The sequence below is a fragment of the Solanum verrucosum genome, unplaced genomic scaffold, assembly GCF_900185275.1.
Source record: "Solanum verrucosum unplaced genomic scaffold, falcon-dt-bn FXZP01000103.1, whole genome shotgun sequence".
NCBI lineage: Eukaryota > Viridiplantae > Streptophyta > Magnoliopsida > Solanales > Solanaceae > Solanum > Solanum verrucosum.
This window is the reverse complement of record NW_026020048.1, coordinates 4,515,876-4,532,069: the sequence shown is the minus strand read 5'-3', so window position 1 is coordinate 4,532,069 and position 16,194 is coordinate 4,515,876. Positions and strand designations below refer to the sequence as shown.

The 16,194-nt window shown below is 33.2% G+C and overlaps 4 protein-coding genes across 6 annotated transcripts in view; all 4 read left to right on the top strand.

The window, feature by feature from the left end:
• Positions 1 to 16,194, top strand: part of LOC125821974 (zinc finger CCCH domain-containing protein 1-like) — a 325,811-nt gene that overhangs the window by 266,016 nt on the left and 43,601 nt on the right. The gene's annotated exons all lie outside the window — the stretch shown is intronic.
• Positions 1,168 to 2,723, top strand: LOC125821970 (probable purine permease 4). The gene has a single exon (XM_049501331.1). It carries the CDS (start codon positions 1,306 to 1,308, stop codon positions 2,575 to 2,577), a length of 1,272 nt encoding a protein of 423 aa, XP_049357288.1. The 5' UTR covers positions 1,168 to 1,305; the 3' UTR covers positions 2,578 to 2,723.
• On the top strand, positions 8,921 to 11,516 carry LOC125821961 (pentatricopeptide repeat-containing protein At1g11290, chloroplastic-like). Its single transcript, XM_049501321.1, has 2 exons — positions 8,921 to 11,202; positions 11,436 to 11,516. Exon 1 carries the CDS (start codon positions 8,921 to 8,923, stop codon positions 11,021 to 11,023), a length of 2,103 nt encoding a protein of 700 aa, XP_049357278.1. The 3' UTR covers positions 11,024 to 11,202; positions 11,436 to 11,516.
• Positions 11,517 to 14,207, top strand: LOC125821896 (uncharacterized). The gene is made up of 4 exons (XM_049501260.1): positions 11,517 to 11,599; positions 11,930 to 11,998; positions 12,137 to 12,205; positions 13,120 to 14,207. The coding sequence occupies exons 1-4, from the start codon at positions 11,517 to 11,519 to the stop codon at positions 14,195 to 14,197; spliced, it is 1,299 nt and encodes a 432-aa protein (XP_049357217.1). The 3' UTR covers positions 14,198 to 14,207.

Sequence of the window (16,194 nt, the reverse complement as noted above, 5' to 3'; positions counted from 1 at the left end):
GGAAACTTACGTAAATATAATATATTTAAAAAATATTTACCATGTATAGTAATAATATTTTTTTTCATTTGATCATTTTTAATACATTTATAATATAATACAGTTTTAATATATATACAGAGAACAATTTATTATTCACATATAATACAAGTTTTATTGATGAATAATACATTTATCACACATTTTAATACACTTATAATACAATGTGTCAATTTCTTACCAAACAAGCATAATATATTTAAAGAAACAATTATAATACATATATATAGCATACATAATTCACTTTTAATACATATTGCAAATTTAACATATATAATATTGCTATGTATTTAATATATAGTATTGCTATGTATTGTTATAAATGACAATAAATAAAAAATATCGCTAAAATCAATAATTATTTATTAAAAGGTACCATGGGTGATAACCCAACTCGTCCAAATTTGAACTAAGTTTTAAATTGAAAGTTTTATTTTTCTTATAATTTAGTTGAGTACATAATATGAAAAACCTCAAAATATGATTATATAAACACGAGTATCATATAAAAGAATATATTTCCAAATATATTTGGACAAAACTTCTCATCGGTCAATTTAGACTTTATATCAATCCAAATTTAAAATAGATTAAACTAAGCAAATCAAAATAACCTAATTAATAAAATATGCCAATCATTAATCGATTCAAACCAAAACAAATTGAACCGAGAATAATTTCATGGATTGATTTTTCCACTCCTACTTTAAACATGAGAATGTAATTTAACTTAATTGTAAAAATTTGTTAACAAGAATTTTTCGTATTAATGACAAGATTATTAGTTAATACTTCTCCCGTTCATTTTTAATTGTCATAGTTTTCTTTTTTAGAATCAAACGATAAGAACTTTGACCAACATTTTATGATGTATTTTTTCATCATATTCATATGCAAAAAATTACAATTTATAGTACGTATAATTTTTGAATATCTATTTCTTTTTGTTTAAAATATCAAATTAATATAACCTAATTTAATTTTGAAAATTAGTTAAATTAACTTTTATAAAACGAGACATGACAATCAAATGGACGGAGATAGTGCACTATTATGCAATTATCGACAATTAGTTTAAGTGATTTAATATAAAAAGACATCATAGGTTTTCAATTGCAAATTAATTCAGTGCTCGCTCTCTACTCAACTCTAGAAAGGCAAGGCATTCATCTAATCTGTCACACAACACAACACACATTCTTCATCTTTTCTCCGCCGCTTCCAAAATTCATACCAAAAACCAATTAGCTTTTCAGCAGAGAATTAATGGAGTTGTCAGCTCAACAACCACCAGCAGCGCTTAACCAAAACCGACAGCAAGATCATCAGCAGGCAGCTTATGAGTACTCCCCGGCGGCCGCATGTTTTATCAGATCAGTACTGGCGAAGATCATCATGTGTAGCAACAACAAAGGTGGTACTGGCAGAGTAAGCACCAGATCCCAAATGCAAGCAGAATTCGGAAAGCGTTACTATATGATTTTACTGGGAATCAATTACATGTGTCTCTTCTTGGGTTCCGTTTCGTCTAGTCTGCTTTCGAAATTCTACTTCAATCACAAAGGTGGCAGTAGATGGGTTTCCACTTGGGTACAATGTGCTGGTTTTCCTCTTCTTTTATTCCCAATTTGCTTTTTCAAAATTTTCACCGTCAGAAAATCGTTTACTGGGTTCACCCCTAAAATCATGTGCCTCTCAATTCTCATCGGGTTTTTGTTGGGTGTCAACAACCTTCTTTTCTCTTGGGGGAATTCTTATCTCCCCGTTTCAACTAATTCTCTGGTTTTGTCTACTCAATTGGCCTTTACTCTCGTCACTTCCATGATTATAGTCAAGCAAAAAATCACATTCCCGAATTTGAACTGTGTCATGGTTCTCACCCTCAGTTCAGTCATATTAGCCCTGGGTTCAAGTCACGACAAACCGATTGGATTAACACAGGCGAAGTACTTCAAAGGATTTTTCTCAACTGTAGGTGCAGGATTGATGTTCGCTCTTTACCTCCCTGTCATGGAGAAGATATACCAAAAAGTTGACTGCTACGCCATGGTCGTGGAAATGCAGCTGGTTATGGAGATAGCGGCGACGGCGTTGGCCACGGTGGGGATGGCAGCGGATGGGGGTTTCTCTGAGATGAAGACGGAGAGCTTGAAGGTGTTCGATTTAGGACCGAAAGCGTACTGGCTAACGGTGGGGTTTAATGTGGTGACGTGGCAGCTGTGTTTCATGGGTACGGCGGGGATGGTGTTTTTGACGACATCGTTAACGGGAGGTGTATGCATGACGGCGTTAATGGGGATAAACGTGTTGGGCGGAGTATTAGTTTACGGTGATCATTTCGGTGGGCTTAAAGCTGTGTCTACTTTGCTGTGTGTATGGGGATTTTGTTCATATATTTACGGCATTTATATGAATATGAAGGAGGAGGAGAAGAAGGAAGAAGAAAAGAAGACAGAAAATTGCAGAGAGAAGAATGTGAAGAAGATGAACAGTGATCATATTATGGAACTTGCAGAGATTGTTACGCATAACGCCTGAGGCTGATCACGTGACATCTCTCTTATTTTGTTTTTGTTTTTGTTTTATTCGATTATAATTAGGGGTATTCTGGAGCTGGTTTATAACTGTACTCTAGTAGGGGTATCAGTAACAAGTGTTTGTATTCATGTTAATTTATGGAAAAGTAAGGACTAGAAGAGTGGAAGTAGTAGGAGTAATTGTTTAGGCTTTTGACCAAAAACAAAATATGGAAATGTTTGTTCTTATCTTTGTTTAATAAATTTAAGTTAAAAGTTAAATATATAAATATGTTTTTTAACTTGATCGTAATTGATATTTATGTTTTTCAATTTTAAATGTGTACAAGTAATAATTAAACTTGTATAACATGTTATATGGCTATCACATATAGATGTGAATTGTCATGTAAGACGTATGTGTTTGTTTGTTTTAATTCTATATAAATTTAAGTGTCTATTTGTGTATGTTCAAAGTTTGAGGGTATAAATATGATCATATGAAGTTAAGTTAGAAAGCATATTTATGTATTATGCATTTAAATAGGGATAAGGCACAAGTAATCTCCGTAGATTATGATCGAAATCTCAAACACATTAATTAAACAAGGGTTCTATTACACCCCCCTCCCCCAACCCATATTTTGGTAATTTTGTACATCTTGATTTGCGTGACATCCAAACATCTCTTACACGTCTCAACAACATAGAGTGATGGAGTGTGCCGCGTAAGGCAAAAAGTATACAAAATTGAGTTCGGAGGTAATCGAACCTTATTTTAGTTAAGATGTATCTTTGAGATTTCGATCACTATTTAGGGGATACTTCTGCCTTATTCCCATTTAAATATGTACGCTATGTTTGTGAGATTTTTTAAAACCATCCAATCATCTTTAACTTGATTGAGCTGATACAAATTGGAAGTAGATTTTGAAAAATTATTTCAAATATCTGATTGTCACGAATTTTGATTAAATTTTAAAGAAATTTGATACTTAAATATTTTCAAGTTTCTAAAAATTGGCTCAAACTAGTTTTTGAATTTCTGAGACTCACACTCACAAAAATTCAATTTTTTAAAAGTAAAATACATATTAAAACACAACTTTAAAAATTCAAATTTATAAATTTCAACATCAAAATATATTATGAAAATTTATAAATTTCAACATCAAAATATATAATGAAATAAGAGGTTAAATTAGGTCATTTTTTGGGTAACCTAACAAGGGAAAAAAATGTTAATACTCACTGTGCATATATGTGACTTAAGCTCCCCTTCAATTTATTGATCTTATCACTAACATAAATGACTTCTCATCCACTTCCATGAGCTAAAGATGGGACAAAATGATAGATATCTTTAATTGTGAAAGTTAATTATAAGATAATTAAGTTTAAACTTTGGTACTACAACCTTTTTCTTCATTCATTTTATCCCAAGAATAAATTCAAGGGCGTTTACTCACTATGTTCTATTTTATCTGATACACTTTTTTTTTAATCTATACATTATTAACTTTTTCTTTTAAATAATTTTTTTTTAAATTTTATTTAAAATAAGTAATCTATTTTTTATGATTTGATTTTTAAATCAAATAACATCGTATAAATCGGAAGAAGGGAATATCACCAAATTAGGTGCGTTTTGTCACTCTTTTGGAGAGGTAAGACAAAAAAAAAATGGAATTGTCGTTTATTCAAGGGAAAAGGTGTCTCTCATTTTGCCAATATAAGATTAAGACATTTCCAGTACTTTTTCATTATGCATGAACTTTTCAATCAAAAATGTTATTTAATTAATCTGTGTTGGCCAATTAACGAGAAGAAGATTAATTTGAGGTATGGTGTATGGTGGTGATATGATTGCATTTGTTTAAGTAAATTTGTCTCATCTTATGCACAAACCACCTTTTCATTATATTATATATATCTCGACCTCATTAAATACTCTTTAGTGCTCTATTGGCTAAACTTTTCTTCTCATAATAATTAAGGTTTACAATGAGAAACAGTTAAACAACAATGGTTTACTAATTTGTGTTGTAGTATAGTAGTGAAACTGTTTCATTCTTAATTAGAGGTTTTGGATTTGAACCCTGAATATAGAAAAAATTATGTTGGAAGTGAAACGCCTCCTGGATCTGTAATGCGCCATCCAAATTTAATTGAAACTTCAACGTGAATTCGAGACATGATGGGAAACCAAAAGAATAAAAAATATAACAATGGTGGTGGATGCACTTGTGTTATGTTTCCCTCTCTTTTTTCACTCCATTTCTTAATGGTAAATTTAAAGTACTCATGTCGCAAAAATGTACAATTTTAGAAATGAAAATGGAGTACTTAATAGTATTTTTTGTATGTGAAGTTCAATATCATTGACTACAATTATCTCATTACTAAGGATTGTCTATTTAGCTAACAAATCATATGAAACTATATATATATATATAACACGTAAAATTAGAGTGACATTTTCGTTACTAACTTTAAGAAGCACTTCAATAATGATGTGCTTATGTTTAAGATTAATCTTGACGGTATACCTTCACTTAGTTTAAGATATAAGGAAATGATGTCTTATGTTTATTTAATTTAGTTTAAGATATAAGGAAATGATGCCTTATGTTTATTTACAATTTAAATAGAGAAACATACTATAAAATCTCCGATATTTTTTAAATTACTTTTTTGGTGAAAAAAGTCATATAGCTCAAATCAAATAATAAACACAAAGGATTAAAGAAACAAATTACACATAATGCAAAGTTTTGGATTTGCCATTACTTAAAACATATATATGTTCATTATAATGAACATATTACATATATAACACCTATCAACCAAGGAAGACGTTATAGAGGAACAAAAATGTTTGATTCAAGTCAATAGCCTTGAATATAGAACTTAATTAGAGCACGTCGTTAATTAACCCAATTAAATATCTTTTAATTAGTTTTTTTTTTCCTTTCCTTCAGCATATTTGATAGGTAACTGGCGATTACTGTTCTGGATTTCATATCTAATTTTGCTGAAAAAACTAAGATGTTTCAACATACCGAATTTAATAAGGGTGTACCAAATATGATCTCTAAGTAAAACTTGAAATAAAAATAATGAAATAGTGCTCTAGCTAGATTTGAAGTGGTCTCGCACGTGGTTCTTCAGCCTTATACCAACGGCACAAGAACACTCGTATGCTCTTAATGGGTGCACTGTTATTTATATCCTAATTTTTATCAGTTTCTCAAAATAGATATACTATACATATATATAATTTTTTTTGAAGTTAACATGTGCATGTGCAGCCGAAGGTAGGTCCACCTCTGGTAGCAGCCAGTCACAGTTTTTTCATGAGCTTATTACTGTGCCTCAAAAGCATATTGTAAAAAAACAGCATTCTATTGTCCACATAAGATTAATTATTTTCTACAGTTTATTCTTTAACCTTATCTAAAATGCGCAAGAACTTGATATCTACTGCATGCATAATACGATAGAATTGGAATGTTTACCACTTGCGCAAAGATATTTTATTTTAGAAGCATTTTAATCTTAGTGTATTTATTTTAATATATGGAATTTGATTGCTAAACGATACATAAATTATTATGCTCTCATATGTCACTTCATCTTTGTAAGTATTTTAGTTTTCTTTTGCGCCTTATTGCTAGATGAATATTGGGTTTAGTAATAAACAAATGGTAGTGTGGAAATGACGTATCTCATGACATAGTTATAATCTTTCTGTTTAGTGATCGTGTGATGAGTTGAGTCTACATCAATAATGTCCAAAAAAGGTTAATTTGGGGGGAAAAAAAAGGAAGAAGAGGAGCAGAGAAGTGAGAACTATATGGTTTGCCTTCTGAATTAAGCTCGTCGTACTAGGTTTGTCTAGTACAAGGTTACCTCTCCTTTACGATTTGCTAGCTATGGCATAGAATAATTTTTTTACCTCTCCTTAGCTTGAAGAATGAAGGTACCAATCAAAATATATAGCTTGCGGTATTTAAGATATACACATTTTTTTTGAAGTTATCGAAGGCACGTGACTCAAACCTAGTCTACGGGTAGTTTTGCCTTTGCTCATCATCCACAAAGACTAACAAAATAAGCAATTGATTTTAAGCAAAGGCAAAAGAAGCTGAGATGATTTAGGAACATTATATTAGAATTCATAATGTAAAGAAAAAGAAGTAAACATTAAAAATGTTAAGGGGATCAACATCAGTGGCAGGATTATAAAAACTTATATGTATAGTGTAGTTTTTTAGTGAGTCTAAAGCTTTATCTTTGCTAAATTATATTAGTATCTCTCGTTGGCACGTAAGTGCGATTTCAATTTATTTTTTCGTATGATCTTGGACAAACCAATTATTTTGAGTTAACACGTTTGAGATTGAATTAGACTAATTAAATGTCCATTTTATTGTGGTTTTAGTACATGCATGAGTACTTATTCATTCTAGCTTGTTTCACCCGATTTGGAGTTTCATATCACACTCCAATGCTAGAAATGAGGTGGTTTTAGTAATCCCACATTCATTAATAAAATGGCAATAGTCTCGAATAATCAATAGTCCGTATCCTTTGATCTGATTTTTAAGGTTAAGGTTAAGTTCTAACTCGATTTCCTTATCAAGCTACAAGTATGAAGAGAATATATATGTTCCAATGTTCATTTTCTCGAATATAAATATATTGATATGAAGGGGTAGCTAGGGAGTAGTGTGTATTACAGCAAAGTTAAAAGGCCGCGCACGCTTGTTTGCTATATGCCCAAATGTGTGGTTGGGTAATCGAACCCATCACCATTGCTGCCTAATGGATTCCTTGCAGTTTCCCTTGTTGATACGATACTTTGTCTCTGATACAGATCTAACAAAACATGTACGATAATTTTAATTCAAATCATGTATTATTATTTTTTTAAAAAGCATAAATTCATACCATTCAGAACTTATAAACTTAAAATTTTGACTTTGATTTTTTATTTTGTCTGGTAGTTGCAGCTTATAAAGATCTTGCAAGGAACTGATGAATTTTTTGAAGATTGTATGGTACAAGCAGGGCCTGGTTTTGTAAAAGAAAGGTATTGTACCTAGGACTATTTTTAACCTTTAATTGGTTTCTCCTTTTCGTACAGTATCTTCAGTATAGGTCCATCCACAAAATTTCACCTGTACTTTTATTTGATTCCATACATGTCACGTCACGCGTACAACTTAATTCTGTAGCACTCAAAGGAAATGGAGACTGTCCATTGCCCAATGGGTTTTAAAAGATATTTCTTTCCTTTAAAAAAGAATGTTTTTTTTTTCATTTTAAGTTTGTTTTAAAAAAATTATTTATTTCCTTTTTTGGTAACATTTTATTTTATGTTTTCCACGTGACATGTTTAAAACCACAAGATTAAAGAACAATTTCGTACATTTGATATAACTTTAATTTAGGATCACAAGATTCAAAAGTCTTCTTTATTTTTCTTAAACTCCGTATCAAATCAAACTAGACAACTCTTTTTGAAACGGAGGGAGTAACTATTTATGAATGGGCTGAAAATGGAAATTTGATTCATTTCGAGACCTTGGCCCAGATTAATCTGGTTTGGCCCACAGTGAAGAATGAGTGAGGTAGCGCCATTTGGGCCTTTGCTTCATTGGTTGGTAGTGGTATGCATCGGTGAGGGGTGGGCGTTTGAATTGAATTTGAAAATTTTAATTGAATTTTTTATTTGAATTCAAAAATTTCAAATTCAAATTCTAGCCATAAAGGTAGGATTGAATTGTTTTTTTATAGTTTGATGTTAGATTAATCGAATGGATTATTTTAAATTTTAGTGTTTGAGTTTATAAGCTAAGTTTTCACAAAAAGGGCAACCTAGTAAAGTATTGATCACACAAAATTGTCTTTTAATAATTTCTCATCCCATGACAATCATGTAAATAAAATGTTCATTCAAGCCATGAAACAATTATCGAGGAAGTTCTTACTCTAAACAAATTAAAATTATGTTTTAAATAGACATAGTGATCGTGAACATACTAATTATTTGATTCTTTGGTAGGTGGTTAAAGTTAAGATGTATTAGTTATGTGAGTTTTTAAATTATTAAACAAATGTCATATTAAATCTCTACATAAATAACTTGAGTATTTTTTTATCTAATACTGTATAAGTTGTACATAAATAAGTTAATTTGTTATGTGGAGTTGTAGTGGAGATGTTGTCATTGGAACTTGGAAGTGGTTGGAGGTGATAACGGCTTCATGAAAATGGTGATCGGGATTCAGGACTATAAAGTCTATGAAATTCTTTGTTTTCTAATATAAAATTTTATTCTTACGCAAAATCGAGATGAAATGATTCGATTTTCAACTCTAGTGAACAGTTCCACTTTGCGGCAAAATGCAACATTCAAAATTTCTCACTTCAATGCTACTGAGCTATGTCATGCTTCAATCCTCCAAAGACTCAAGGAACCAAAGCCTATTGAACAAGTTCATGCCCACATTGTTATCTCTGGTCTTTCTCAGAATACACGTCTTTGTAACAGACTGATGAATTCATATGCATCATGTGGAGTTATAACACAAACCCTCAAAATATTTTCTCTGTTGGAACACAAAAACTTAGTTTCTTGGACCATATTGATAAATGGGTTTACAAAAAATGGCTTTTTTCTTGAAGCTATTGAGGTGTTTGGTAAGATGGTTAATGGTGGGTTAATGCCTAATGCAATCACAGTTTCAAGTATTTTACCTGCTATTGGAAAGTTGAGGTTGAACCTGATAGGGAAATCACTTCATTGTTATTGGGTTAAGCAAGAGTATCCATGTAATGTGTTTGTCCAAAGTGCATTAGTTCATATGTATTCGAAATTGGGGTATCCCATTGCTGCCAGATACGTGTTTGATAGTATGTCTGAGAGGAACATTGTGTCGTGGAACGCGATTATTTTTGCTTATTCTAATAATGGTCTGGTTGAGGAAGCAATTCGACTTTTCAATTTAATGAGAAGGAGCTTGTCAGTGGATACGTTTACGATAATGAGTTTGGTTTCTGCTACTTTTGGCGTTGGGGATTTACAAATAGTTACTCAAGTACATGGTTTAGTAGTTAAATCTGGTCATTATAACAACCAACGTGTTGAAACTGGTCTAATAGAGATGTATATTGGTGTAAACTGTGTTGATGATGCTTACTGTATATTCTGTGAGATGCCTGTAAAAGATGTAGTTGCTTGGACATTGATGTTAACGGGGTTTGTGAAGAGTGGAAACTGGAGTATGGCGGTGGAACATTTCAATCAGATGATGGCAACGGATGAGGTGGAGCTTGATTCGGTTGCACTGATAGGTATCCTATCAGGATGCAGCAGTTCAGGAGCTTTGCAGCAAGGCAGGAGGATGCATGCATTGGTGATAAAAATTGGTTTTGAAGGTGATACTTTTTTGGGATCATCTATTATAGATATGTATGCAAATTGTGCTGAGTTAGGTGATGCCAGATGTTTTTTTGAAGGGATGGCTATGAAAGATGCTGCATGCTGGAATGCACTGATTGCTGGTAATGGGATGCTTGGGTACGGTAATGATGCAATAGACCTTTTCCTGAAGATGAAGGATTTAGGTATAGATCCAAATGAGTCAACCTTGGTTTCTGTCTTGAGTGCTTGCGGTCATGCTGGGTTGGTTGATCAAGGATTGTATATTTTTGATAATATGGTAGCAAGATGGAACCTATATCCTAATCAAAAGCACTATGCATGTGTTGTTGACCTTCTTGGACGTGCAGGGAGATTAAATGATGCTTACTCAGTCATTAGGAACATGCATTTGCAACCAGGTGTGGATGTTTATGGTACTTTACTTGGTGCTTGTAAAGCTCATGGGAATATTGAGCTAGGTGTCAAGGTATCACAGAAGCTTTTTGAGCTGAAGCCACATGATGCAGGATATTATATACTTCTCTCGAATATTTATGCTTTATCTGGAAATTTGGAGGGTGTAAAGTCAACCAGATTATTGCTCAAATCGAAAATTTTGGAGAAGGATCCAGGCCTGAGCTCAATTGAGATAAATGGAGCTGTTTACACATTTATGGCGAGCGAAAAGGATCATCCCCTATATCTTGAAATTTCTAGGTTTCTGAAGGACTTAATCTTCAGAATACAAGAAGAAGGATATGTGCCTGATTTAAAGTCTGTTTATCAGGATGTGGCAGAGGATCTGAAAAAGGATGTTCTTTATCACCATAGTGAGAAGTTGGCCATTGCTTTTGGATTGATGAGAACAAAATCAGGAACAATCATACGGGTGACAAAAAATCTCCGAGCATGCAATGATTGCCACTCTTCGTGTAAATATATCTCCAAAGTTTTTGGAAGAACGCTTGTCATCAAGGACAAAAACCGCTTTCATGTTTTCCAAGGTGGGAACTGCTCATGTGGGGACTATTGGTGACAATATACTCTGATTAATCAACATTGACTTATCCCACGAAACCACCTCATCTACACAATTTCTGAGAGTAATTTATACTACTTAGTTTTGATGTTTACATCCAAGCCAAATGGTGTAGCATTTCAAATGGACCATGAACACCCATCAGCATCAACTTATCGTCAAATGATTCTGACCAGGTAGCAAAACTCCTCTTTCAGAACTCTCTTAGATCCACTTATTGGAAGAGAACTACTCTTCTAGCTGCTTTTATGGGACATCATTTGATTGGTTACAGATTTTAAGATATTAGTTTGACCAATGTATAATAGTGGAAAAGTAGTTTTGAAGGAACGAACCTCAGGTAAGTAATTGTCGTGTAAGTTGGAAAGGACGAAAGTAGTGTAATAGGCACTATTCATGTTGGATTCAGGTTGAAGCCGAAGGAAAGCAGACCTAGCAAATCCCTGATGCAAAAGCCACAGACACCAGTGTCAATCCAAAAGCGGCTGCCATGCGGCTCAACATGAACTGGGATTTAGCAGAAGAGATTGGGAAGCCGATGAGAGTGATGACCCTGAAGTTTCTTCAGCTGTGGTAAATGGATGAGATAATGCTAAGAATCTGTGCTTTTATATTTAGCAGTCTGTCTCTAGTATGTGCAATCTAGTGTAGCCTTAAGAACACCGATATTAACTTTATTTTTGGGAACACCGATAGAAGAGATAATAAATTCACTTTTTCTTTGGTAAATATTAGTTGATTAAGTCATGATCAAATTAGAATCGAGCTAGTAGAGAAAATTTTCAACTCAAATTTTACTTGTGAATTCTTGCTGGACTTGTTGCTCCCAGAAGCATTTTTTTTTTTGGTTGATAAGTTCAAAATCTTCTGGAGCTGATTCTGACTATGGACTTTTTCACGCAGGGAAATGGAGCTGTGTACTTGGTCTCTCTGCATTTTCCATCCTAATTGGCAATCTGTTGTGTTGATTGTGTTAGTGAAGGTTTCTCCATTTTATATCTGTAAGTAGTCTGCGTACATCCATTGCAAATAAAGCCTATTTCTCGAATATTAGCCAGTTTGATATTATACCATGAATCTAATTTTGAATTTTCTGATGCTCATGGGTAGGATTTCTTCCCGTCTACCAAATCTTGATGGACGCAGTTACATGGTACCTGTGCAAGTGAAAGGTAGCAGGTACTCAGTGAACTAGTCTAGGTTTAGCTAGCACCCAGACACCATCATTATATTTTTTTTAAAAAATATGATGCTCGTGGAATGAAGCAACTATATTTCATTTTGCATGTTCTCGAAGAATGGGCATTCATGTGCAGTGTTGGAGCATTGCTGTCTTTTGTTTGGAGTTTTATATGCCTACATTCTTCTATTCTCCATGCTTTGGTTGGCTATATACTTCTAAGCAACCGTGTGGCTGCACGTTCACTACATTATTTAATTTGTTTGAGCCTTTGAGGTCCAAACACACGAGTGAAGTTGACTTAATTAGGGTAAATCCTTATGTCAAAATATCAGCTCAATTGAATCAATGAATCTCCTCTTCAATCTACATTTTGTTTTTCTCTTCACCTAAAAATTTATACAACTATCAATTTCCCAACTCACTAGTTAAGGGGACTCTCTTGTGTGTCACCCATCAGACGACTTTGTGATTTATTATTAAAAGAAATTTTTTAGAATTTTTTTATTTGTTACTAATGGTAGACGTGGGTGTCTGTTACACTGAATTAGTCTTCCAGATTATCTATATTTTTTTGGTTAGTATTCAATATTTATTGGTCCTACTAATGGATATTCATTCTCAGAACTCGAACCTAAGACATCTAATTAAGAGTAAAGAAATCTCAACCATCTCACTACGCTTCTAATTGGTTCTAGAGAATTGCTAAAACTAAATCAGGTAGTGCATCTCATGTCATAGAAATTATCATCACTGAGTGAGAGTGAGAGACAGAGAACGTGGGAATCATAACTTTTAAGGTTTGAAAGACATGGCATCCACATTCTAACTCTACCCACCCCATTTGCTGCATTTCTCCTATAAATACCTCATTTATGTAACTTATTGTTCACCTCTCTTCAGTTTTAATTAGTTACTTTCAGCTTCACAATCAGCTCAAATATATGCCTGCCTTTATGGATCCTCAAGAATCTGATTTCATTGAAGTAACTGATCCCTTTATGAACAAGAGCCAGGGCAGTGAGAAACAGATTTCAGTGGATCCAATCTCCTTGAAAGAACCAAATGAACTTACAATCCCTTATTCAAAACCCAAAACTCTCAATATTCCTAAGAAAATCTCCAGCTTCAGCTTGCCAAATTCAACAACCTCATCTCCTGATTTTTCGAAGAAAAACCATATCAGTCAACTACCATCTCCTTTGTCATCATCAACAAATCATTTGGCTCGTCAACACTCCGTGGCTCTAACAAACCTTGAACGGTTAAGAGAAATCCAATTACGGAGGAGCAAGTCGTGTGGTGAAGGCAGAGCTAGTGCCCCACCTGAAGAATTCGATATTTGGTTCACCCCTAATAGTACCATTCAACAAGTACCAGAAGACAACAATAAGTACTTGATCAATAACAATAGCTTTTCCCCTGAATCAGAAATTAGCATCAGAAATGATGAAATTTATGAGAAAAAAACGTTTCAGGACGAGCAAAAGTTTAAATGTGGAGCGTTGTGTTTGTTCATTCCAGGATTTGGAAAGGGAATCAAACATGTAAAATCAGGGAGAAGGCAAGTAAGTGGTGTTTCATCGTCCGATATAGGACCACATGTTGTTTCAAGGACAGTTTCATTGGAGAAATTCGAATGTGGGTCGTGGACATCATCGGCAGCTATAATCAACGACGTTGGAGATGCAGCCTCCAACAACATGTTTTTCGATCTGCCATTGGAGCTCATCCGGTGCAGTAATGTGAACGACGACACGTTTTCCCCTGTTACGACTGGGTTTGTTTTCGATAAGGAAGTGAAAGGGGTACTCAAAAATACATCAACAATAACCACTTCTTCGAGGAAATCACATGAATCGACCCGACATGTTCGGTTTTCTACGTCGTCCCCGACATCGTACCCGCCATCACCTACGTCCTGCATAACACCACGAATGCTTACATCTAGAGAAGATTTCACTACATTTCTAGAAGCTCAGAGTGCATGATATTGTCGGAGAGATATAAAATTAAGTTTGTAAATATACCGTGTGATTTGGGGGCGAAGAAGATTCGGATAAACCCATACTACATAATCCCCACTCCTGAGTACTTCAGTAGAGCGTTTTTTTGTTTTGTTAAACCTTTGTTCATGTCATGTGGATCTTGATATATATTATATATAAGATTGAACGAGAACTCATGAGTGATACCAAACTGTAACTTATTGTATATGAGTAATCTGTTTTCAAAGTAAAACTCTGTATTAATTTAATTTATAACTAATTGTAACTTAGCTTAATTGATGCAGCCTAAGTATTAAACATCGTACTAATTGACAAATAAAGTTTGCTCAAGTGGTTGAACACCTTCCCTATCAATCGGAAGTTATGCCTAATGATAAGTTAGAACAATATTGATCCTCGTGAAAGAAAAGGAAAAAAAAAATAAAAAATCTTACCGTCCTTATGTTACTATTCATCGTCTGGCATCTTTATATTACGATTATTTACTTAAAAATAACATCTTCGGATACAAGATTAAAGCCGTTTAACCAAACGACCTAGTTAAGGGTGATTTGCAAAAATACGGTACTTTCATTATCACTATTTAAATTTTGATTCCATTTTAAGTATAGCAAATAGCTTGTGGGTTAGAATAAGTTCGAATGCAACAAGTATAAGTGAATTACCATGATAGTACAAATTGTATCGTGATCTTTGAAAAAATTTGTTTACGAATGTGGGGCGGATCACCAAGAACTTCTTGATAGATGAAAAAAAAAATAACTTGCCAAGTTACAAATTGTTCACAAGTTCACATCACCAAAACTTGCACACAAATGTGAGCAACTATCTTTTTATTTCAAAATTGATCCAAAATTGTGATTTTTAAAATGATAGAAAATTTAAAATTATAATATGTAGATTGTGAAATAGAAAAAAGGAAAATAATCTTTTCGAAATTTGTACATCATAACGAGAGGGAGTTGCTCGGATGGTAAGCACCCCTCACTTTCAATTCGAAGGTTGCGAGTTCGAGTCACCAAGGAAGCAAAAGGGGTGGAAGCTCCTACGAAGGGTAAAAAAAATAAATAAAAATGTACGTCATAGAGGGTACTTGCTTAGAAGAGATTTGGCTCCAGCAGCAGTTAAGCCCAATGGATTAAAGTTCACTGAGTCACTGACACATCAACTTTCCTAAAATGTCAATTTGCAATTGTTTTTTTTTACTACCTTTTATGGTAATGAAAAAATTTATCTTGTGGGATCGCGGATTTTACTTGGTGACTGTTTATTTTTTACCAATAATCAAAGTACATTTACTTCCTGAGATATCTGACAATGAACAAAATTAAAGTATGCGAAATACGTACTGTTATGTTCTATTATTGAGTTAATTTTGAGACGGTGATTTAACTGTCAATTTTTATTTCATAAAGTCATTTAATTTTGTTTAGTAATAAAAAATCAAGCAACTTATGATAATTATTTTTCAAAAATCACTTACCTTTATTTTGTAACAGGCTAATCACTTTAATTACAAAGTCAGTCAACCAATACAAAGTAATTATTTCCTATAGATGCTAATGTGGAAAAACTTTAGTCAAATTTTAAATAGATAAAAACCTATTTATTTTAATTAACCATTAAATAAACCTACTTTCCGGCATTATTATCATAATCACCTTTGCTGCCATCTTTTTTTTTTTCTCTCTCAGAGTCAATCACCAACTACGAGTCTACGACACTGGAAGAAAATGCACTTAACGGCTTAAACATGTACTAATAAAATTTGATTCCAATATATAATGACAAGAATGTAATTGATCCTAATTATTACTCCCCCGTTTCTATTTATTTGTCACCATTTTTGTTATGATTTTGTCCTGATTTTTTTACCTTATTTGAAGTTTAATTTTTTTCTTAAATAAAAATCAAAGAATTACCATTATTTAAACTTTTCCTAAACCGAAACTATAATTTTCTTTCATATTTGGTTTATT

Excerpts from the sequence above, each read along its gene's own strand:
- LOC125821970 (XM_049501331.1), top strand. The coding sequence starts at position 1,306 with ATGGAGTTGTCAGCTCAACAACCACCAGCAGCGCTTAACCAAAACCGA.
- LOC125821961 (XM_049501321.1), top strand. The coding sequence starts at position 8,921 with ATGATTCGATTTTCAACTCTAGTGAACAGTTCCACTTTGCGGCAAAAT.
- LOC125821896 (XM_049501260.1), top strand. The coding sequence starts at position 11,517 with ATGCGGCTCAACATGAACTGGGATTTAGCAGAAGAGATTGGGAAGCCG. Across the intron at positions 11,600-11,929 it reads CTGAAGTTTCTTCAGCTGTG|GGAAATGGAGCTGTGTACTT; the intron begins GTAAATGGATGA and ends TTTTTCACGCAG. Across the intron at positions 12,206-13,119 it reads GTGCAAGTGAAAGGTAGCAG|TTACTTTCAGCTTCACAATC; the intron begins GTACTCAGTGAA and ends AGTTTTAATTAG.